This window comes from Myripristis murdjan, chromosome 5, assembly GCF_902150065.1.
Source record: "Myripristis murdjan chromosome 5, fMyrMur1.1, whole genome shotgun sequence".
Classification (NCBI taxonomy): Eukaryota; Metazoa; Chordata; class Actinopteri; order Holocentriformes; family Holocentridae; genus Myripristis; species Myripristis murdjan.
In genome coordinates, this window is record NC_043984.1 from 18,984,253 (window position 1) to 19,010,548 (window position 26,296).

The 26,296-nt window shown below is 38.5% G+C and overlaps 1 protein-coding gene across 1 annotated transcript in view; it reads left to right on the plus strand.

The window, feature by feature from the left end:
- Nucleotides 1–4,908, plus strand: part of rad18 (RAD18 E3 ubiquitin protein ligase) — a 49,611-nt gene extending 44,703 nt beyond the window's left edge. Inside the window, exon 14 of the mRNA XM_030052603.1 lies at nt 1,581–4,908. Within this exon, the coding sequence (XP_029908463.1) occupies nt 1,581–1,677 (97 nt within the window). The 3' untranslated portion in view covers nt 1,678–4,908. The remainder of the gene's footprint in view (nt 1–1,580) is intronic.
- Nucleotides 4,909–26,296: the final 21,388 nt, after the last annotated feature.

The window sequence follows — 26,296 nt, forward strand, 5'->3', positions numbered from 1 at the left end:
CATCTATGTTGTGTCATTTTCCTTATCCACTCTCTTTTCTTCCACATGCAGAAACATAAAAAGCTTTTCAGACACTCAGATTCAGAGAGTACTTGGCCAAGTAACGCCTAGGTCTGACTCATCCAGCTACTGTAGGCCAGATAGTGAAGAAAGAAAACTAAGCCATGTCTACTCAAATTGGTGTAAGCTCAATATTAGCTAGTGTTCAATAAATAGAGAGTCGGTCACCTGCACCTACATCAGTTTAGTCTTGTGCAGGTTTGGGAAAGGCTTGTCGAAGTTACAGATTATTTGCACATGGGAAATACAAATTTATTGACAGTTGCAACACCATTTACAACATGTTTCAGTACCTAGTGGTACCGATTAGATTCAGTCAGTCCTAAAAAAGTGCCAACTTTCTGTATCCAGCCCTACAACAATGGCAGACAAAGACATAGTCCTCTTGTCTGCCAAGCCTGTACGAATTAGCTGTGCATTAAAGTATGTAATTTAAAGATAAAAAAATAAATAAAAAAATAAAAGGAAAACAAGAGTCCAAGGTACAACTACAAGAACAGTAATTTGAACGATATTGAATTTGTGGAGCCAAGGATGGCTCCACAAATTCATGGATGTTGAGGAGCCTGTCACTCACAATATATCCAAGTATATTTTTTGATGTTTCTCCTCAACAGCGTAATCGTGGAATGTGGGCTATGTGCTTCTGCTCTGCCCTTTCAGCGCTGAGAGGTTGTCGGCAGAATTTATAGCATCTGCATTGCATTAGTCAGTTAAAAGTAAAAGAACTTTCTGGGTTTATTGACCTGATGACAGTTATATAGGAGCAACTGGAGTCAAATAGCATTTATTAGCACTTATCTTCCCATATCACAGGATTACTTTTCTGTCTCTTCTGTCTTTAATCCACCAAATGTAATGTTAAGTGATATTGACAGCTTCTTGGCCTGAAAACATCGTATTCTTGCTGTTAATGAAGTTATAGTTTTTCTTCCTTCTCTCAAATCCTCAATGTGATTTTTTTTCCCTCAGGATTGTCACCAAGATAAGATGATAACTACCTGGGAAAAATAGTAACTGAACATTTTCAGTAAGACTTAAGAATAACCTAAGAATATACTGTTACTAAATTCATATTTAAAAATTGCAGACAGGCCTCTCAAAAGGCCAAAGCTGGCACAGTTATGGTCAGGTATTGGGTATTTTACTGCATATTCCAGAACTGAACGTCATGTCCAAGAAGTAATTTATTGCTGTGACCTTACTGCTGCTGATACTGTAGACTGTGTACAAAACCCAGACAGTTGAGTGTGTGTGGTTGGTACATAGTAGTTCAGAAACAGACAAATTCTGAAAGTGGTGTGTCTCATCAGAAAATGCAGTGAGAGTACATGTGGGATTTAAGCTGTCTGGTGTTAAAGCTGTGTTAACGCAAATTACTGACAACATGTAATTCTACTTAATACAATAAAACATGTACCTGTTTGTAAACGTATAATGAAGTATCTTGGATATATCAGTTCTGCTCTGTTCTCACAAGGCTAAAATGGCCATGTTTATCCGAAAATTTTCCTTCTTAGAGACACGAAGACCCCTGTCCGAAAGCGGGCATCTGTCTCTGGAGAGGAAGATGAGGCTGCATCTGTCAGTGTGGGAAAACGCCGCCGCAAAACATGAGGAGAGATGGAGGAAGGGGAAGGAGAGAGGGGTGTCTAGCCTGAAACATATCAATAGCAATTAACCTCAGACTGACTTCGAAACAATGAGGTGACTTCTATCTACATTCCTGCCCGACATCTTTCTGACAATTTGTACTGTTTGCATTTGATATTACAGTATGAATAAAATTTTCATATTTTAACTTAATGTAGTTATGTATAGACCGTGGCCAACAGTATTTCATCAGATCATGGAAATCTGTGAAGTAATTCTACCTCTACAATAAGGAGACTGTAATCAGCAGTTATTTTGTCACTGCTCACTGTGTGCAAGGTTTGTATGTATGTTAGAGAGTAAGAAAAAAACGTGGAAAAACAGATTTAAAATTCACTCCTACAGCCTGTTACAGCCAATTACCCTGCGCCACTGCCCCATCACTGTCCTAGTCTTATGTTGCTGCTTGTGTTTTTAATCCTTTTTTTTATTTTTTTTTTTTTTTGTTTAATTTTTTTATTTTAATTTTAATTTTCTTGGTTTGTTCTTTGTTGTTTATGTTCTTTTCCATTTTGTATACATTTTGTAAGGTATGTTTTGTAAAACGCACTTTAAATGAAATAAACTATGGGCTTTTTGCTTATACAACATACACCTAGGTAGAATTAACATTGTAACTTTGCTACATGCATCTTTGGACATTATTTGTTAATAAGAGTCACAGCAGTTATCAGAAAATAAATAATAAAATACAGTAACAAGATGCAGTAAAACATTTGGCATTTTGCAGTGTTAGCCAATGACTGCCTATACTGAATATTTAAAATATGTGCGTAAGAATTTGGTACAACTGAGGAAATCCAGCCTAAAGCATTAACCCTGCTGGATCGCGACAAATCTCAGCACAGCTACAATGGCGCTTAATGAGAAACAACAAGAGCAAGGGTTTCTTTGTGGACTCACCGATTTGCAGCAGTGTTAAACAAACATACAGGGAGAAAATCACCATAGAAAAGAGAGCGTATGCTTCTTTATCCCATTGTCAGGCACTGCAGCTGTTTTCAATGTGCATAATTTTTTAATTTTACCAACAAAAAAACAATTGCCCCCCAAGACAATGAAACAGCAGCAGAAACAGTGTAAGTTGTCAGTCCCTCTTAGGCTGGATTTTTCCTCTAAGTGCAATCATGTTCTCTCTGAAATGGCTTATCAAATGTGTGTAGACTGCTTAGGGTGCAGGGCTACATAATGGCACTTGGCTCCAGTGATCATTTTCTTTGTGTTTGATGTGTTGTTTGGCCACCTCAGATCCACTGAGCTCAACTCACATGGGATTTGCCTGTCATTCTCAATTCCAGCTGTGCATCTGTGCAAAAAAGCTGTAAAACTGATTCTGTTTTTCTGTGAAAGAAAAGAGAGCGGGGTCAGTTTAATTCAATAAACTCACGTTTGAGGAGAAGCCAGGTCAAAGCAAAGCAGGGAGTAAACACGTAGGAAGGGGAGGTGTTGTTGATGTATGCGTGTGCATGGGAGAGTGAGCGGGAACACTGTGGAGCTGACCTTGATTGGAAACAGAGCTCGCCTGGAGCCTGAACGGAAACACTGTGCTTCTGACTTGCTTCTCCAAGCCTCTGAGACACTGTGGGGACTCACTGATGGACTGTCCAGGAGACGCAGAGCAACTCCCTGCTGCATCACAAACACCACTGGCCCAATATCTCTGTGGCATGCTCATTTTACCACACGCCTCCACTGCTCCCCTCGTTTTCCTACTTCTTTCCAAGACAAGGCTGCAAAGCTAGTTGCTGTGGTTTGAACGGCAACAACGATGCTCCTCTTGCTTGAAACCACAGGGGAGAGCTATGTGGCTCCTGATCCCTGCATGGATTTGAGAAGCAGCGAAGTACAGAGAGCTATCATTGATTCCATACACAGGAGAGGTCCAACAGGACAGACACTTTTCCACTTACCGTGACCCTTTTCCAGCAGAAGTCGCACTCAACACATTTGTCTGTCTGGGTGGGAAACTTTTCTCATGAAAGGAATTTGTGCGGTCACCTCTTTCTAACACTAAGTGAAGCAATGTGAAAATCTCATAAATCTGCAGTAATTAGATGAAGCCGTCTTGACTGGTCCTGGTACTAAAAAGAAATCTTTCAACCAGAGAAAAAAATTGAATCTACCTTGATGTATCTCGATGTTTGTAATGAGTAGGCTTGGATCAAATAGCTGCAAATAATTCTTAACATTTGCTTGAAATTGCTCAGAATACCAAATGGGTTTATTAGTTTATTACATCAAGACAATGCAGATACTGCCAGCTACATTCCTGATTAGAGAAAAGTATACTAAATTGACTTTGCAGTACTTCCCCTTGAATGTTTTAACTCCCACATTGACTGCAGGCTAGCTGGGTTGCTGCCTGCTCTTCCAAATTTGAGTTTGTAAGTATTCATTTCAGAAGGTATTCCACTGCCGTGATAGCCTTTTGTCTGTTAAGAGCCTTCCAGAAATCCCAAAAGATGGGTGACCAATCTTAATGTCATGGTGAGGGATCTGTCAGATCCTTTCTCCAGGGCACAGTCGCTGCCACACGGAGGCTCCTTAACCCTCATGACACTAGGCTGTGCACAGCCGTTTGTGCCCCTGGTCCCTGACTCCAACTCTGCCTCAACACACAAAGCCTTGAATACCAAATAACTGTTGTGTCTTTATATTTACAAAAGGCATCCAATATTCACTATAAAAATCTTGGAACAGGTTTATTTCCATCACAATCAAGTAATGATATCTCACCTCAGATTTTATGATTCAGTACTAGACTAACTTGTCAAGGTGGACATTACACTGCCAGCATTAACTACTGAAAAAAAAAAAGTTTATTTTTTGAGCTTATGCATCTTCTCAACAGGCTACCAGCCATTTCTCACGTCTGTTTTTTGAATTCCATGCATTTTGAAGATTGTGAAGATTATAGATGCAACCTCCAAAATCACATACTTTATACGTGGCTATAAACCAGATGGTACAATTTCTTTATCGCTTGAAAGGTTTTTCAGTCCAAGAACTCATTTGACAGCTTGTCAAAACTGTATATTTCTCTTGAGGTGTGGACTTGACTTGCAGTCTGTTGAGCAGATTGTTGGAGGAGTCTTTGTTTAATTGTTGTGACAGGACTATGCAGTGCTTCATTCCTACCTTGATTTCTTGGCTACGGCATCTTACCTTGTTACCTGTAGTGCTGTGAAAAAGTAAATATGCCCTCTACAAGACTGTCTCTCTGGCATTTTTGGCTTATCAGCCGACAAAAACAGACACAAACAATTTCTTTGTAAGGGCAGAAAAATGGTATGTTCTTAACAAATAGTGTGAGTGGATCATTTGTACTGTTGAGAAAAAATATACGATAGAATTAACACAGTTGAATAGTATTAAAGAGGAAAAATTATGATGGAAAAATAACACTTTATGGCATATGGATATTTGCATTTAGCTCAAAAGTACTGTTAGCAAACATTTCTGTAACATTGTACAATAACTAAATTTCTGCAATAGTTTATTTGGTTTTCATCAAAACAAAAATAGGTAGTCCACACCCCTAATATTAGCAGTTGTGAGCTTATCAGTTTGTTACATTAACTGGGAGGAACTAATCCCTGGAAAGTGGCATTAATATATTCTTTACAGTGCAGGATGCATTTTAAAGAATAAATGTAAGATGCACATCAAGATGCAGAAATTCAATATTCTATTTAAATGAAACTCCATAATTGAATAGCGCATTGATGAAAAGATATCTCCTCAACTCAACATCTGAGCCAAGAGCAAATGTCATGGAAGTGGAGGTCAAGTATGGTATGAAAACAAAGGAAGTGGGTTGCGGTTCTGTGCCTTGTGCTCACAATACATGTGTGTGCATTATGCTTGTCACGATGTGGCAACAAAAACAGAAGCAGTGAAAAAAAAGACTTGCGTGTCCTGTTGGCTTGGTAGGTTAATTAAGGGCAATGCTTTGATACTTTGAGTTTGAATCTGTCTTATGAACCTTGTTGCATATCATCCCATCTCTCTTCTGTCTCATTTCACTTAAGCAAAGCAGAGATGCCTCGATAATGATCTAGTAGAAAATGACTCCATATTGGGCAGAAAAGTACATCACTCAGAACTTGCAAGCAGTCAAAATATTGTACCTTTGTGTGTGTGGACGCAGTCATGAAAACTAAGTTGTAATATCTGTACATACACACATTTCAGCGCTATGTCACACCTTGACATTTTTAAGTCCTGATTTTAAACTGACTGTACAATACATTTTTAACATTAAAATAACAAGAGGATATATTGTGCACCACTAGTTATAGCAACAAAAATAATAGCAGAGAGCAGTAACAAATAAACAGCAAAGACCTTTGCAATGGCCATATATATATATATATATAAAAAAAAAAAAACTCCATGGGAACAAAGGAAAAACGCACAAAACTCACACAAACCTCATTAGGATAAAAACTGAATAAACCTTGGGAAGGGCTACACAGAGAGCAATCCCCCTCTCTAGGACAGTCAAGCATACAATTGGTTCCATGTGTGGGCAAACAAAGATTTAATGAGTCTGTGGTTGGGGTGGCAATAAGGATAACTTCACTTTTATCACCATGGAGTTTGATATAATTCTCAGTGGTCCATGTATTGATGCCCATGAAAATCAATGAGAGCAGGCGGAGGTAGAGTGTAGGAACATCTGGTATGAATATTAATCTGTGCATCAAAAGCTTAACAGTGAAATGTAAACTGGGTTCACATGTGATATGACCAAAAACAAACATATAAATAATGAAGAGCAGTGGAACCAGGACAAAACCCTGAGGGACACCTTGACAGAGGGAGCGCAGAGCAGAGGTGAGAAAAAAACATTCTCTGTTTCACCTTTGAGAGTTCTGCCACTGATGCCAGCTGATTTCTTTAAAGCAATGGAGTAGCATGGTCTGACAGATGCAGCAGTGAGGTCAAAATGGTTGAGTGGTTAGGCTTCCACAGTGAACAGCTCTCCAGCAGCTTAGCAAGGAACAGGAGGTACAAGATGGGTCTATAATTACGTAATTCTCTGGGTCAGGTCCAGGTTTTTAAAAACTAAAATGATGGCAGCTATCCTCAGGTTGAAGGGAATATAGTCAGAGAGGCGTGCTGAGTTGATAATGGTGGTAAAGCAAGAAATTAGAGGGAGCATGCAAGAGGTACTCATCTTCTTTGGCTGAAAATGTCATGTATTATCACTAACACAATTGCAACACCATTAAAACATGCAGTACATAATGTAAAAGAATTACATTTACTATCAAATACCAATTATTTTGCACGGTTTCCATCTTAAAATACTCCTTGTATGAACTGAATCCATAAGTAAATGAGAAATTCCCTGGTGGGACCTGCAGTGTCTGTTCCCTCTTTGGTAAGCCCAACATTGTCTGAATTTTACTAACCTGCTGTAGGTGGGGTAAAAAAAAGGATCTTTTTGAAGCATTGTAGGGGCCGATCGCAGACCTTAGGCCTGCTGAGCCCACAGGGGGTAGTATTTATTTTGAGAGATAGATTGGATAGAGTGTGTTCAGCTGTCAATCCATTCTTGTAGATTATCCAGCTATACAGTAAAGATAAGGTGTGAGAATATACATTTTCAACACTGTCAGAAAACTAGCTCAAACTGTAGTGTTTCTTTCCCACTCAAACTAAAAAGGTTTGCTTCAGAGGACTACTGTAAACAGTAAATCTAATCTTTCAGCATCGTCTTCTAGAGCAGTAAATATGGCGACAGCAAATTACGTGCACTTGCTCAGATATGCAGCTACTGTGAACCACAACAACAGAGTTTGCCACTTCCCTCTCTCCCTCACACAGAGCTATCCTGATGAGTGAGAAGTGGAGAAGAATTTTAACAGCAACAAACACCCTCTCCATTGCCTCTCTCCCTTATACAAAGCTATCCTGATTGGTCTGATGCCAGATACCACTCCTTTATCTTCAATCCCACAACACTGAGTATTTGCTGATACCAATACCAACCCAGGACAGCACAGACTCAGATACATAATCTAGGGTCAATGGACAAAATAATTGAAACAATGAATTTCCCCCACTATTTTAGAGGTGCTCATGGCTATTTGCCAAAAATGCAGAAAAGCAAGACAATTTGCTTTTATTTCTGTTGCATTACACATGACTTGTGGTATTTGACCAAGGTCCTGGGTAAAATCTCTGATAATGATAGTTTGTTTTGCCCTGGTATGGCTATCAGTGTATCACAAGTCTTTTTCCAAAGATGATTTAATTAATTAAGTCCTTGAAATAATTATGATCAGTAACTACTTCTATTCTTTATGGCATTCCTCAGATTCCTCAGACTTGTTACTGCTGCCAGTTATGATCAGCATGAAGACATTTGTGTTTTTACTGTGAAACTAACAGACAAGGAAAATAAATGGCCTTTGGGAGAAATAATGAAATACATGTCTGACTCATATTTTATGGTTTTCAGCACAGGGGGATCTCTTGGACAGCATGGTAGGATGAAAGGACATAACAAGGAGACAGATATGAGTAGCTGAGAAAATTTCAGACACATGGAAGGAGGTTGACAGATAAGGACAAAGCTGTAAGGACGGGCCTGTGTAAACAAATTCACGGGTGCTGGCTTCACCTTCAGCTCCATCTTGTAAACAGATCTGATCAAGTACTGGAAGTGCTGTGTGTGAGAAAGAGATGTTGTGTTGTATTGCTTTTACTTTGCAAAGTCACACTGTGTATTAGGTTACCTTGGTCTCAAGGTCTCATCAAGATGGTTGAGGAGGCAGGTGTCCTATAATTTCAGACCAGGAAAGTGGATCAAGCCAAAGGGAAGTTCATAGGTCAGCTAAACATTGAAACTCCTCAGACACTAATTTGTCCAGGATGAGCAGTCGTACCAGCAGTGTTGCCATTTGAACGACAGTGAATTAATCTGCTTAAATTCTAGTGTTTCGTCCTGTATTTTCCTCCTGGGTTTGTATTATTTTGCAAGGGCCCAGTGTTCCCTCTTTGTGCTGACTTTGGCTGATATTGAACCACTGGACTGTGCCCAACATCCTTGTGGAGCTCCTTGATAGAACAGAGATTGGATTTAATGCTTAAATTACTTGAATGTGTGGGACAGTTTCATTCTCAAATCAAGCAGTTACTTGGCTTTAAAAAAAAAAAAAAAAAAAAAAAAAAGATTTTACCAACGGTAACTTTCATGTGTGTCCTTAGTCAATTGAAAGGATTCAAAAAAAGACAAAAAGATTGTAAGAACATGGTTTGTTTTGTGAGCATGGTTTGTTTTCTTTTTGCTATTTCTCAAAGTGCTAGTAGTTTTATATTGAGATGCAAACCCTCTGTGGTCTCTCATTTACACCTTCAGTTTTAGCAACAGCCTGCAATTTCAACAGTTTTAGGAAATGACAGATCATCACAGAGAGAACAAACAAAGCAGCTGATTTGAGCTTGCAATTATCGTCTTTCATCAGATGGTACTTACAGGGACAGGATTCTTATTTTTTTCATCTTGCATAGACATTGCCCTCTAAACCAACAAAAGGGTTAATCTTAAAAGGTTAAAAGGTTAAAAGGTTAACCTTGGTGATGAGTTATATTCAACTCAAAAAAAAAAAAAAAAAAAAAAAAGGAAGTCTTTCAGGAAATTATGTATAAAAGCCCCTTCTCAGTATCTTTCAAGTAAATTTCTATTTTGTCTTCACTGAATAATAACTTCACTGAATTCCTCCACTATAAGTTTGGGGAATCATTTCATTCCACTTAAAATTCTTGGTTGAATGACCTTGGTTACCCTTTTGAAAATTTGTTCAGTGGGAGAATTTTCCCCTTATAGCTCAATATAAAATTTCAAATGCTCATTGCATCAGACAGCTGTAATGTATGTATTTCATTCATACACACCAGATGGGAACATGGCAAATCAGTTGAACGATCCCCAGTTGAAAGAATGATGCCATCAATAGGACATTAGCAGCAAAGTAATGCTCAAATTATTTAATGAAATAATAACAGATGTTGGGTTTAAGTGAGCCATTGAACAAATGCACACACACACACACACACACACACACACACACACACACACAGTATGTCAGGAATATGGAAAATTCAATCTGTTGTTGCCGTCTGGAGTGGAAAGCTTGTGTGCTCAGCCTTCAGTGCAGTGGCACACATTTGAAGATGCATCTTAGGATAAAACAAGTGGAGGACATACTCTAAGTGACCATGGCAGTCAGGATATTAGACCACAATAGACAGCTATGTGCATGGACATCAGAAATAGTTAGCCGTGTCCAATACTCCGACTACCTGGATGACATTAGAATAAGTAATCAAATCACAGTTTCCACAAGTCAGTAGCCAATGACATTTTTAGAGATCTGTGAATGTGTTTTTTAACAACATGACCAATATAATATTCAGGTACTGAGTCTCTGAAAGAGGATAAAATCCATTTTCTGGTTTCAAAACTAAATCCATCTTTAATGTTTTAATGATTTATGAGCACAGTGCACCCTATATGTTTTTCTATAGGGATGTTGGATAAGCTTCCTCAATCATTCAGACTGGATCGACTGTAATACAACCTCAGCAGCTATACCATGAAAAATGTATCCCAAACATGTTTGAAAGACCACCCAGCTAGAGGCTGTTAATTCCAGACAGGTTTTTTTGAAGCTCGAAAAATATGATTAATATAATGAAGTATTGATAGACAGCGCATACAGCAAAATCCCCAGCAGTATTACCCCCAACAGCACTGTATGTACCCATTGCAGCCTAATATACTGTAGCCATACTGCTGAGGTCTTACGTAACCATATTGTTGTGTATATCTTCTTTGAAAGAGAGACATGATTGAGTCACTGAGCAGCAGGTGGCATAATGATTGCAGAGACCACCTTTCATCTGGAAGGCCACAGTTCAAGCCCCTGTGAGCGTGAACATCTTGTACTGCTGCAGTGTCCTTTGGCAAGTCGCTAAATCCCCACCAGCTCCGGGGCGCTGCGTTGCAGCTGACCCAGCACTCTGACCTGCCTTTGGAGAGGCACAAGCAAAAAGACCAATCCAATCCTCAGTCTATAAGTGTTTTTTTTTTTTTTTTTTTTTTTTTTTTTTCATTTTGCCAAGCATCACTTTTGGGCCATTTGTTCAACAACTTCCTGTCAGTGCTTGTTATCATGTTTAACAGGATGCTGAGGGACTGGGGGTGAGTGAGGTTGGGCACGCACTAAAGAGCTGGAATAGAGGTTAATTAGAGGTGAAATGAATCCTCATCAAGGCTTTTTAATAGAAGCATGATCATGGCTTTACCTCTCATAATCATAATTAATGTTGAAGTGAGCTCTCCTCATGCATCGCTCTGACACCTTCAAATTTAGTCTTACCCACTGGAGTGCATTTGAAAACCCAGCACACATTTGGAGGGGTGTTGCACAACATATTGCACCTACAAAAGGTGCAATGAAAGCAATTCTTTAATGAGACTGTATTTAAGTTACGCTGCTTAGTTTTTTCCACATTGATGATGTTGTAATAATATTCACACCATTATATTGTGTCAATTCCAGTGACCCATGCAAACTACCTTGAGAGTGGCGGTTTGATTGGATCGTAAATGCTGATTCATGATGGGAAACCAGAGAAGAGAATCAGATATTAGGTGCAGGTGCACAATGAAATACAGAAGATCTCATTTAGTATCATCGATTACTGGAGCCAAAACCACGCATTTGCATTGGAAGTTTAAAGAAAATGGAAAACTTAACTCTAAACAGTGGAAGCCATTTACAGGGATGATTACGAGCCTTCCCATCTTTCACCCATAATTTGTCAGTCTCTTGGTGTTTGCCATTATCTTTCTATTATCTTTTCCTTTAGTGTGGATTAGTCTCCTCTGATTCATCTTTTTTGTGGGCCATAACAACTTCAGTCACTTTAAAGCATTTGGTGTGTTGTGATTCTGATACCAAGGTAAAATAAATGAATAAATAAGCATCTGACTGTGTGTTATATGTGCTGTTTTTGAGATACTTTTAGCTGCCCATGTACAGAGAGAGGTCATAAAAGTATTATGAGGAATATAGAATAGCAAGTTCATCGGCCAAGCATCAAAGTTTTTGAGATTTGATACTAAAATCATCAAGAGAAGTTTAAACACTTCTGTAGTCCCACTTTGAAATAAAAAAAGTACATGCAGTTCCTATTTATAACTACTATCTTGCTCACATGTGCAGGCTTCATAATGCTGTTTTTGTCTTAAGTTCATCAGTGTATTGACAGTTTAGTTACTTACCACAATCTCTCAGATCTTTTTATTTTGAGGGTAATTTAAGGATTCATAGGTTTTAGGTCAACACAAATAATGACGTAATTTGAGACCATTATTTAGGTTAGTGTTAAGATAAGCTTGGAAAACAGTGCACACAGAGCCATAGAAGGCAGTAAACTGGGGCTCTAAGAGCTCCTCTGTTGAATTCTTGTCATTTTAATCTTATCTCACCATGAGGGAAGCTGTCCGCAAAGAAGAGCCAGCACTAAGGTCCAAGCCTGTGACAATTCTGTAAATATACCAAATGGATTCTTAATGAGATATGAATTTGTGTAGTAATTCAGTATGCCACGTGCAGATCCATGTGCTGGAGCCTTTGAGAGATACTAAAGATTCAGAAAGCTCTGGTAAGACACTGGCTCATTTTTTATCCAACTCAGACAGTGCAAAAATGAACACTATGTGGATGTTTACACAGGTCCACACCCATTACAGTTAATTTAACATTTAGGTCCCAGAGCCATATCACTTTACGTCAGTGAATAAACAACACTCCAGTCAACATGTCAACACCAAATAACTGGCAGTGAAAAATCAACATTTATAAAGAGCACAACTCTGGAAAATATGCTGTGTATCTTGCTGCTGCAGCAGACGGACCGCATTTTTGTCAAGATAGCAGATCACACATTTCAATTCAGGTCTCCACATCTGAATATGTTGTTTTTCAGAGAATATCTGACTCTACCTCTTCTCTTGTGTTACTGGAATGTGTTGTTTTTATCCAGTATGATTGTAATATTTATTAATATATGGTGAACATCTTGTAAAATTGCCATTATTCAAATGATCATACTGCCCATGAGAGGTGATGTTGTTTAAAGCTTTGCAGACTGGACCTGCAACAATTATTCAAAAGATCAATTAGTTGCCAATTATTTTAATAACTGATTAATCATTTCTGAGTCATTTTTGAGAGTAAAATTCCCAAATTCTGATTCTGGCTTTGGAGCCTCAGCTCAAATGTGACTACTCTGGTTTCTTTAATCTTCTATCACAGTAAACAAAATATCTTTAGGTTGTGATCTGTTGGTCGGGACAAAACAAGACATCAGGATGTCACCTTCAGCTGTGGGAAATTGCGATCAACATTTTTCACCATTTTCTGGTGTTTGTAGACCAAACAACTAATTAATTAATCGAGAAAACAATCAACAGATTAATTTATAATGAAACTAATCATTTGTTGCTTCTCTGTTGCAGACAAGAGGGTCTTGACTGAATGACTGGAGTGAACTGTAAACATCACTGTTGCTGCTGCTGAAAGCATAAGATGTTTTCTGCAAAATACCTGCTCAAATGTAGCACTGTTTCACATCAGTCAGTAATAGAGAGTAGCAAAATGTACAAGTATTTATATGAAAATGTTATGGATTTTTTTTTTTAAGTAAACAAGTGATGGATTGTAACTTCCAGTTTGCACCTTGTCTAAGTATGCCACTATGAAAGTCTCAATCTAGAAGAACTCAAGGTGTTTGTGTTAGATACTTCAGTATGAACTATGAGCAAGATACATCTTTGATTTCCATATCAAACTAGTACAGGATTATGAATGAACTGTGACTTATGGCCAGCCTGTGATGTTTTCCTCTCCTTGTCTTTTGAAGAAAAAAACACCACTCGTCAGGTCGAAGGCTTGGTGCAGGTGCTGGGGCTTAAGGGTGACAAATGTCTTTATGAAAGATTTTTTTTTTCTTTTTTTGCTGCAAGCTTTTGATATGTTCATTTGTTGCCTGCGTTTTCCTTGAAGAAGGTCTCTGACCAAAATTTCGCATAAAATATTTTGTGTGAGTGCATGTATGCCTTTTCATAAAAGAAATGAATCCTTGTCTTTTATAAGAAGGCCATACAAGTATTGAAAACTGTGTCTCATCATCAATGATCATTACATGACTGTTGGCTGGTTCAGGTTCAGGTGCAGCAAACAAATGACAGAGGAAGCCAAAATCTCAGACAAACAAGCTCGAGGGATGGGGGATGGGGGGTGAGTGTAGATGTTTCACTCCTTTGCACTTTGGGGAGTGCAAAGGAATGAAACATCTCTCAAGTCATTTTTTCCATGATTTAATAGTTTCACATTCTACCTAGCAAGGAGTGAGTCACTGTTTCTATTTTTAGACGAGTAATGGTGTCAGTTGGACATTTTTATTGGGTTCCTCAGTCTTAGTACTCCCAGTTAGGATTTTTCTTACATGCTTCAGCAGCCTTAATGCCCATAAATCCAACAACTGTGGAGATAATGATCACACTAGTATGCCTGATAGAGTAAGCTACCTGAACACAGGTGGAGCACAGTGTGCTTACCAATGTGGTTTTCTGCTTCCTCCATCCCCTACACAACATGCTGAAATCTAATTCAGCAAGGTGTTCATTTAATCTAACGTGTCATAAACAATTCAATTTATTGTTATCTTCAGGAGGTCAAGGCTCAGCGGGGCACAGGAATGATCCGTCCCTCAGCTGCTGGGTGAGGGAGTTGTGAAATTTGTAAAATAATAAAACTGAACTGTTAAACATATTTCTCAGGAGGACAAAAAAAAAAAAAAAAAAACACATACAATTCATTCGAGACACAGATTTAAAAACATAAAAAGGAGGTAAGCCAGTGAGATGCTCTCTGTGAAATGAAATAGAGACGACAGAGTTGACTGAGGGTGAGGTCATGAGCTTACTGTAGGTTTGTCCTGGTAAACAGTGTAATTGAATCACTTTTTAATGTTTTCCCTTGATGCTGACATTTTGACAGAGCAGATTTTATTAACTCGTTCAGTGCCATTTCCATAAATCTATCTCTGTCTCACCCTGAGGTGCCTCTGAATGATCTGCTAGACTGTAAAATGGGCAGACAATGAAACATGTTTTAATGAACCATGATCACCGCACCTGCAGTTGCCACGGGCGTTGTAAATAGTGTAATACAATTGGAGCGAAGAAATCATCAGCACTTTTGTTAATATGTTCAGAACATTGTGCTTGTAATCATTTCAATGGTTTGTAAATTAAACTGTTCCTTGGAGACAGCACAGTGAGTTCACGCTGTCAAATCTATTTTCCGCAAGATGCTCCTCACCAGTAACCAGCTACATAACCCTGTGTCACAGCATTGCAAATGTACAAAGTTAACTTAAGTGTGATATTAATTGTACTCTGCGGTAGCGATAATGATCTTCATTTCTATATTTGCAAAGCTGCTTTACAGATCAAAGAAGAGTGCAGGAGTAAGACAGTGAGAGAATACATGGAAAAAAGAATAAATAAAGCAAGCAGATAAGTTAATATATCAAATAAATGATTTAGTTTTAATTAATGAATGAATTAACTTACTGAATATATGCAATCACACATTCAGGTTGCTATCATGAAAAAGTAAAATCTTGCACAAATTGCAGTAAAAAAAAAAAAAAAGTGTTTTATTAATAGGTATATTAAGAGAGGATTAATGAGGGGCTAATCTGAGATCCTCAGCAAGCTGTTCCAAAACCTAGAAATGCAAACAGCTACTAAGTTTTGAGCCTGCAGTTTTTTGAAGATCTCAGGCTGTGCGCTTGCTATATAGTGGGTCAAAAGCTCAGAAACACACTGTAAGTGGGCTCCAGACCCTTACAGCCCTTAAAAGTAATAAGGAAATTTTTAAATCTTTCCTGAAGCTCACAGACAGCCAGTTCATAGAGGCTAATGTAGAGTCGTAATGTGTTCCCTTCTCTTGGGTTACAGAGAATGTGAGCTACAGCATTTTGAACAAGTTGCAATCGGTCGATTGATGTCCAGAGGAAAGAGCACACTTCATCATGCTGCAGGAGCAAGAAAGATACCTTTAAAGAGAAGTAATGTTCTCTGCTGCTTGGTGCTCCGGAGCTGACAGATGTCATTTGCATCCATAAACTCTCATTTATTCTTCCTACCTGCTGCCCTGCAGTGAGAGTGACATTCATCATATGGTGCTGAACACACATTTATCCATTTATCCACTGTTTCAGTTTACATCCTGCACATATATCTATATCTATATATCTCTATCTCTATCTCCATCCCTATCTATATATATCTATATCTATCTATCTATAGATATAGACTGATATAGAAATTGATAGAGACAGAGATAGAGATATGTATGTATGTATGTACGGTTTGTATGTATTTTTTTCCATTGTTCCATTACATTGTTTTTAATGCTCATAACTCTAAAGACAAAACTGATAACACTGGACTGACTGACTGTGCCCACCTCACAGAAAAAGCATCTGAATCAAGTTCTCAGCATACAGCTGGAATATTAAAAATGTTGTTGGAACTGGTTGCTGCTTGTTTTGTTTTGCATGCTGTGCATTGGATTCACTAAAAATGCCCTAGAATGTGTCATAAATAGACGTATTGGCTAAAATAACGCCAAAACAAAACATAACAAACAAACAAACAAAAAAAAAAACAAACAAGAAAGTTGATATCGTCTATGAGCAGTAAAAGAAAAGCACACAAGGAGAGCAATATATGTATTTTCATTTAATTTTGTATTATATAAAATCCTTCACTTAGCTTTGTTTTCCTTCTGTCATGCTCTTGTAATTCATCCAAACTGGGGCTTAAGTTGCTTCCTGTGGGTAGTTTGGCTGTAACATTTCAATTAAAGTGCACTAGAATGGCATGCAGTTGGATTTCCTGGATGGACCACACCACAGGGGCAGTTTATGGTCTGACTTCCTGTTCTGTGATATGACTCAGTCCCTTTGCTTCAAGGGGGCTCTGAGCTGAGAGGCTCACTTTGAAAAGAATAAAGAAAAAGAGCTTCCAGGTACACAATGGGCAACACAATGCAGGAAACAATTCAGTAACTAAAAGCCTGGCCTGTCAAGTGTGTCAGAGTGAAAACTAACAGGACTAACTGCTGATTGGTCAAATGGAAATAAGCACAACAACATTAAATAAAATGATGAATACAAAAATAAAATACTGAAGTTCTGAAAAAAAGTATTGAAGCACTCTATGTATTTGTGTTCATATGCATTTCTCTACAATGTTTGTGCCGATGTGAGCTCAGTGATGCCTCGCAGACCCCTGGGCTCATCCTGTCACTCATGTGCCTCTCCTCTGTCCATCTCCCCCCAGCTGTGACAAGAAGACGTGCACAGCTTTCCCCATCTGCCATCAGCCAGCCAAGACGCACCAACTTTGACACACAGTAGTTACAATCCAATTCATCCAAGTTCATAGTCAGAACTTTGCCAGAGAACAGAGCCTCGTCACTGTCCAGTCAAAACCTTGTATCTCCAATTTGGGTGATTTTCACATTTTAATTTAATTTGAGTATGTACATGTTCCTGTATGGGTTCAGAAAGTTCTACAACCCTTGGCATTATGAAACCTTTACAAATTATATGAACTAAACAAAAAGAAAAATGTACAGTCATCAACCTAGAGACAAGGCTGTTTTCCTTTGTTTTATGTGAGGTACTATAAAAACCTAATATGAGATCCAAATAGGCAAGGTTGGCCTACACAATTTATCACAGATTCATTCTGTATGGTTACTTTAACTTTTAGGAAACAAGTGTTATTAAAAATGCCTGTGGAAAACATCTTGAAGCCAGAATGTAAAAACCCAACTAACACAAAAACAAAACAAAACAAAACAAAAAAACAAAAACAAAGATATTGCAGATCCATTGTAATTCAAGTACAATATTTCAGAGTACTGTTTTAAGTCTTGCTATCCACTCTCCACTTTGGGTACTAGTTTTGCCTCTGTGGAGCTCATTAAGACCCCTGCAGACACATTACAAGTGCCTGTCAGCATGCTCAACAGTTGCACCCCTGAGGAAAAGAGAAAGGTTTGAGTCTATCTTGGGCAAACACACAAAGCAGCAGCAGCAGTCAGATTTGAGGTCATGGATGGCCACTTGTGTTTTCTAATTGTGTGGATGTGACGGCACAGCTGACAACAGTCGGTCACGCAAAGGTTTGACGAACTTTTGGAGCAATGTCAACACTTTTTGCACTCTACCTGTGCAAACTACTCCACAGGGAGTATTATATACAGTATACACAGGTTGACACAATGGCATGTGGGGGTCCATTTCTGCCTCAGAAGATCAAAAGATTATGTTTGTTCCTTCTTCTTTGTCACACGCATTATTTTTACCAAGCTTGCAAACTGAGAGGATGTAGTTTTCCTCCAGGGAGTCAGGTTTGTATGTAGAGGCACGTACATGGTGGAGTTCTTTGTTTACAAGCTCAGGATGGATGTCAGCCCTCCTTTACACAGCGTGACAGGCGCTGCACCACTGAAACACAGCAGTGGAATGGCTCAGAAATGGGCCTGCTTCATCCATCACTGCAGGCTCTGATGGAACATAGTGACCTTCCTATCTTTGGCAAAACAAATGGCCAGTTGTGGCTTAAAGGTCCTTGTCTTTCATGTGAACGACTAATATTTCGGGTGGGTCGGTTACTCTTGTCAGAGCCACACATATATTGTGAGGCTCCTGCAGGAAATGTCACTGTCCTTTTTTGCTTGTAGGCCAGTTATTATACGGTATTAGTTTGGGATCTCTGCTTTTCTTTTGAATCTTGCCATTTCCTTGAGTCATGCCATTTAAACATTCCTGTTGTGTCAAAGCACATTTACAGCACATACTCTCCAACACAAATTTGGCCTGGGAGGAGACATTTTTTCGTTGTTTTTGTTAGTTAAGGACTTCACAAACCACACAGTGACGTGTTATCAAAGAACGGACAACAGTTCATATTCCCTCAGAACCTTGTAAATGATAATTAGTTAGGGAATGCTGAGCATATTTTCCATATTTGAACATGGTGTGCAGGCTTTGCATTTCTCACCTTTATGACATGTTTCCACTGGTATCCCTACAATTATGTTTAATCAGCATCACTATTTTTTTAACATAACTGCAGTTTGCATCTCAAATAGAATGTTACAGTTTGTCTGCAATTAATTACCACACAATCTAATAATGTTTAATCGTATTTGAGGTATAGCTGATAGCTTTTACAATGACCTGAATCATCTGACAAAGCACAAATCAGATTAAAGATTAAGATGTTTTATGAAATCATTTGGCTGAAATCTACTTTCAGGTTTCCCACAGGGCGACTTAACTAATATCATTAGTTGAAATTTTTGGACATAGTCTGATCGTAGTGGTTGAGATTACAGTTCTGCATGGAGCTGAGCCAAGGAACAAAGACAAATTCTACATTACTTCAAGGAAACCCTGCTCCCATTCAGAAAACCTGTTGTAAATTTTCCTAGCATGACAATTAATTGCTTACAAATACAATGGGTTTGTAATCTTCCAAAATAAAGATCTAACGTGGTCCCTTGCATTCATTGTTAATTTTGATATTTAGTCTGTGTAACTTATGTTTTTATGACATCCATATGTCATCATTTATTTTTCTTTATTTGACCATGCAGGCTCTTTGTTGGGCAGATATTGCTGGCAGTAATTGCAGCTGGTTCAGTAACTGAAGATGAGATCAGTGGGATGCAGTTTCATTCCATCTGCAGCAGTGAACAATACAGCTATATGGTGATAAGAAATGCGTTTTTTGGTGAAAGAAGGGAAGAAATGAACGAACAAATAAAATAAATCCAGTCGATGCTCAGTGCAGAGCAGTGCATAACCTGAGCATCCATTATTCAGCAAGAGGCAGACATACATAATGCTATGGTGACCCAGTAAACACATTGTTTGCTGTTTGGTTGCACTCACATATATATAATGAATCAAAGATCCAAGCATCTCACCCTTCTTATACGCAGCAGATTTCACAAGCTTAACAGATAAATGAGTCAAAACACAAAGAGAGCGAGTTGAGAATTGATTTAACTGGCCAGGGATCAGTGATTAATTGAGTATTTGCCATAGGATTAGATATTGGATTGGATGCAGGATCTGACTTCTGCAAAGGCCTCTTGCCAAGCCACAGGTCTCTCCCTTTAGTGTTCATCTCTCACTTCGATAAATTTCCCTTGTGGAGCTTCTACAGGATGTAGATGCACAGAGGACCTAACTTCACTTAAAGGATTACTCCAGATTTAAGGGAAAATGACCCGTTACTCAACTAACCCGCTGATGAGAACAGACATCAAACTCCATGTCTGTGAACTGTTCACGCTGGTACTCCAGTTTAATATTTTACACCATGATGAATGTCTGTAGGCAACGAGCACCATGCTAAATGAGGAATTGTAGCAGCTGGAAAGCTGAATGGAAAGTAATTTAAACTCATATGTGGCAGTCTGGCAGTTTGTGAAGGAAACTGGTAGGAGTTACATGAAATATGATTCAAAATATAACATTCTGTTTTGAGGTACCAAAACTATTTTCCCTGTCAAAACATCTCCGCTCAAAACAGAAGACAAACTTGTTTTATTTCCACAGCAAGTGAACATGGTGGGCGATGGATGGCTGTGTTCAGCTCAAGATCACTGAGCAGCAGCTAGATACATGGCTGCTCACAAACTCTGCTGTGGTGTTGATAGGAATCTATGTACTATTTTATAAAACTGTTAACATTTTATTGCTAAAGTTGTCCTACTTTGCAAAACTGGAGCATTGCACTGGTGTGTGCAGGATTTTGAGGAGTGGCAAGGACACATTTAGGGGTGGGTGACACATGCTGTTTTTATCCAATAACATATTGAAATGAAGATATTTTGCTGGGTATAATTTCATATATACTTTGCTTTATATAAGAAAGCAATGTTTTGTTGTAATTTGAATTCATGTAAAGACAAAGCACTGTAAAAAAAATCACATGAATTGAAAGTAAGTATACATATAGTAAGGGTATACTATACGTACATATGCTCATAGAATTATGCACTTAAATAGGCATATTTTACATGCATAGGTATATTTAAAGTACTTGTGTACACATATTTTCTATGTCATGTGGGTATACAGAAAGTGTGGCTTATGTAGGTGTATTTTTATGTATAGGTATGTTTATATTGGTAGGTTTTTTGTATATAGGTATGTAGGTTAGCTTTATCTAAGTCGGATATATATAAGTAGATTTTTGGATGTAATGAATGAATTTGTATGTGCCTGTATTGTTGTCTGGTTGTGTTATGTTATGATCTTGTCCAAACAGAGTAGCAAGAGCACACGTTTTTCATAGCATTTAAGTGCATTGCTGTGTTTTTATGCTTTTGATAATATACAGTGACATGACTTGACTTGAATCTATATTTCCACTAAAAGTGGTAGAGAGGAAGGGTAAATAAATGCTGGCTGACAAAAGGCATGTAGTTTTTCACTGGTCATGTGTGTCAGTGCATCAAAGCTTTGGTAGACATCAGTGGTCGATACTGAGGAAGTTACAGAGGTGCAGTGAGAGAGATCAATGTGACAACTGCATGTAATAAAATTTCAAATTGAAACAGCTTAATATAAAAATCAGCATCTATTGCACAATCAGCCATCCTGAGGGGAGCATGAGGGGATCTTTAATTTGGCTAGCCTCAAGTTTCTTCCATTTTTTTCCTTAAATGGTTTTCTTGTGAGTTTTTCCTGCAGTGAGGGGCAAAAGTTGACGGTTCTATGTAAACTCGACTATGTGTCCTATGCTTTGTTTTTGCTTTGTTTCACTTTATGCTGTGTAACGTCATTTTGTTTGGGTATTGGCTGTTGATTAGTCTGATCTAGGCAGACTCATTCTCTATGAAGTCCTTTCATAGAGACATGCATGTAATGGACTATGTGGATAAATGAACTTGATTTTAAACAATAGTATACTTTTCTATAGTTTGATTTGTACAGTGTTTTAAAAGGAATCCACATGAAAAGACAGTGGGAAATAGGTTCTCAGAGGATTATAGCACATGAAATAGAACAGGTGGGGGACCATATAATGCACAAAAACAAGGAAAAGTATTTGCTGTCACGAGTGCTATAAGTCACAAGCACTTCAAAGCAAGAGAGGGACACAAAATAGGCTCTGTAAGGCAGTGCTAAGCTGCAATGTGTTTCAAGCTTGGCCCTCTTCCTGAGGCACCATCCCCAGCACCAAACCTGAAACACGTTGCAACTTATGACTGCCTTCCAGAGCCGATTTCTTTTCCTCTTGTGCTTTGGAGTGCTGATTACTTTTAGCACTAGAGACAAGATTTTTGTGATTGTTGAAACCATTATATGGTTTCCCACCTGCTCTCTTCTGATGATGTTTACCGGTAAGAATCACAAAAATTACAAGGCTGCCAGTTCACTGCTGTTTGGTGCTGCCCCAATGTTAAAAGTCATAATAAGTTAGTTTTTAGCTAAACTGATGTCATAGTTTTAATGTAGGTCTGATGAAAAGCCTGTGTGGTTGAATTGTTATAGTATTTCAGGCGTTAACTAAAAAAAGCATTCAGTGGAGCACAGACCTCCATCGACACCCTAAGATACGCCAGTTCCATATGTGGGATATTCACTAAAAGTTTACCATGCAAACCACCACACACTCCTTTAGCCAATCAGTGTCCTTTGCACACATGACCAACCATCCCACAAAGTTTGTTGTGTGAATCCATCCGAAAGTTACACGCATTTTTATGTAGAGTCACAGCCACTGCCAATGAGTGTGGAACATTAATCAGTTCTTTCGTGATAAACCTTTATGTCAACTTTCATGCAGATCTATTTCCAATTTTTTGAGATGTCCTGCAAACAAACAAACAGAATGACAGACAAACAGACAGAAGAGTGAAAACATAACCCCTGTCTAATTTTGTCGGTGGAAGTAAAAAACACACTGTGGGAGCATAATTTGGTGCGGACTTTGTTTTCTCTGATTTGCTTCACACTTAATTCCTTGAGCTATTGGCAAGTTGCAGCCTAAAAAGTACCGTAACGTCTTGGCGATGAGCTGTGCAAATCTTTTTGATGGCTTTTGAATTTGGATTGTCTTTAAGAAGCAGGGCGGAGGTGGGTTGTTCTGCATATGATTACAGTCTGATGTTCAGTGTATAGTGTAAGTTTCATGATATTGAATATTGGGACAAAGTGATTATGCTCAAGAACATCTTTTTTTCTTTTGGCATTTTTGCATTATTTGATAGTGACAGCAGAGTGAAACAGGAGAGGCCGGGGAGAGAACAAGAGCATCATTTTAACATCAGCTGACCTTCTCGTCTGCGGTGTCAGGTAGGGTAGCTGTACTTTTCACCACACCTCACTCCTGCACTCCTGGTTTTTATGACCTCTTTCCTTAATGAGGAAGCTGCCTAATGGCAAATTTAAACCGAGAAAGACTGGAATGGCACCCAGTGAATGACAAACATTTATATTTATCTTGTTTACATTAACAAGCAATTCAAATTCTTTAAAATCAACCTACTGCTATTATGCTGACACTTTGAAGAGCAATTTAAGTTGTTTAAGTTTTTTTTTTTTTTTTTTTTGCTACTCATTTTCTCATCCACAAAGTAGAACGATGTAGAGAGGATGAAGTCAAAGTCATCACTGATACAAAAGAACCTTGGCTATTTAGACTAAATGGAAAACTGGACACTAATCCAGAGTGATCATAATCCTCAATCTTTCCCTTAATGGGGTGATAAAAGACTGACTAATAAGCTAAGAGGATTATGTTTTGTTTCAAGTAAATGTGATTAGTGGCCACTGATTCCATTCTCTTTGGTGTCAGTTAGGATGGTTGGGCAAAAGTTCACTTTCATAATTGTCATCTCCTGTCCAACAATAACATGATTACACTCAAATGGCTTCTGAGGCGTGAAGTTTAAAACTCAATTTCATTCTCTGATTTTCTTTATCTATGGGTAAGTCACATAACCCTTAACACAAATCTTCCTACAAAGACTCAAATGTCAATAATTTATCACACTTTATGACACGTTTTTCACAACAACATTTGTAGATTCATCTTTATTTTTTATTGTAATCTTCAACCTTTGAATAATAAAACATATGCACACTCTACAAATCTGAGGGATTCTTTTCTGGCGTAAATAAAAAATGATCATTGTTCCTTCTCCATAAATAATGGGTGCTGTCAAAACACAGATAAATAAAAGTATTCTGTGGAGGTTTGTTGAAGGTATAACACAGAGCACAGACCTCAGGTGACTCCTGTGGAGCTTAAAATGTTTCCACAGGACAATGTTTTAACTCCGACACTATGTGCTGTTTGCCAGTGATCTACAGACTTCATTTGTATGTTGATTTGTTGCTATGTGGCAGATTTGTTTCTTTATTTGATGGCATTGTGGTTCAAACTCTTGTAATAGTGTAATTTACTGTAAAAAAGTCTGGGCAGGGGAGTTTATTCAAGACGCTGATAAGGTTGGACCCTTGAGATACAGCATTTTAGAAAGTTACAAAAACCCAGCTCTCTAACTAAATTTACAAATGCACAGGCACGCTCTAGACATGAGTGCATCAGTTTTCCTGATGCGGGCTTCTGAGTGGTTTTGTTAAATCACTGTGGCGTTGTGTCTGGTGGCAGAGTTTGACATAGACTGACATTGAATTACATTTGAAATGAAAGCCAGAGGTTTAGTCCCTGGCAGATATCAGGGTGTAAGCTGCAATTTTCCAGGTGCATGTGAGAGAGCCCTAAACTCATAAACCCCAGGGCCAATCTCCCACCCCAACACACACACACACACACACACACTACCAAGTGTATTTGGACAAAGGGCAACTATATTTCAGAATGAGCTGATCATCCTTCCTCACCTACACATTGTATCAAGACAAGTCTGTTTGACTTGATGAAAATAATAGCAAAATAAACTACTTCAGTATAATCCTTACAAGAGTAACAATGGCTTGTAGCAACTTCGACCAGCAAATCTGGGTTAACATGATAAACGCAAAAGTAAAGGTTGCTTGTAATCATCCAAATCCAAATCCAAGGTTCCTTTTGTTTGTAGTTCAGCACTGCTTAAATCTTAATTTTTTAGGTAAATATGTCACGGCTGTATCTTGTTATTATTGTTGCACCACAAGAATATTCTTTGCCAGTTTGAATTCTTACATTTTTGCAAAATTAGACCATAAAGAACTTACTTTTCAAGGATCTAAGAATGAAAATACAACATGAATGGAAAGTTGGGCTTACATTATGCCAAACAGAATTTCATTGAGAAAAGACTGGCAGAGTTAAAAAATAAATTAATTAATCATCTGTTTTCTGACCTACTCCATTTATGCAGGTGCCAAGCATTACTGAGGCCTCTCAAAATTAAAAATTTAGATTGTCTCTCTTGGAAAGGTTTGGAGTATGTCCTATTTGGCAAAAGATTGCTCTTCCTCTGCACCACCGTGAGACCCATTTTCCAGGAATCACAGGGGAAGAGTTACTTATTATGTGGCATATGCCTTTGTGACACACCATATTGACGCCAACATGATGCATACTTAGTGAGATGGTCATCATTTACAACGTGTTTAGGCTGACTGATCATGCAGTGTCATCTACCAGTGATTTTTCAGCAGCTTGTCCGCACTAAGTGACATGGGCATTGCGGCGTTGGCAGACCTCGAAGAAGATCCATGACAACTTTCTGGGTAAAACCACGTTGTGGGAGTCTTCTGAACCTTTGTCCTTGCATACCTAATGTTTATGTATTTGTGGGGTAAAGCACATAAATCAGTTTAATGTTGTGTGATGAGAGGCTGGCACATCTGTGTTCATTGCTGATTTTGTTTGCTCTGGTGCATGCTAATGTTTCAGCACACAGTGTATAGTGAGCAGTACAAGCTGGCTTTGCATTATCTCTAAAGGCTCAAAGTGCACTAATTACTGCACATACTGCACAAGGTTCAAGCAAAGCGGTGCTTCAGAAAACTTTAGGGAGGCACTCCAGACGACTGGAGGGAGTAGATGGCAAGGCAAGATGTATGCGTGGGATGAGTGTGTGTGAGTTATATCTGATTCTACTCTTTGATCCATGCACCCATAAGATACTCAGTGTCAGATTGGCGGTCTTAGGCATTCTTATAGTGTCTACCTCTCTACCATTAGTGCCCTTGGCTAAAGTGCTCTCTTCCCCGCTCCAACCATACAGCCCGAGCTCTGGCCATTAGCCAACACTGCAAAACCTTTTCTCTCTCTGCTCCCAGCATGCCCTTGCAATGCCATTTGCTGCAAAGACTCGGCAGTTAACATTATGAGGCTCTTCTAGAAATGGTAGTTTGCCATGGGCCGGTGTTTAATGTTCCTCATTCACTGCATTGGATGGATTTAAACTTTTGCCAAGTGCATAACTGAGAA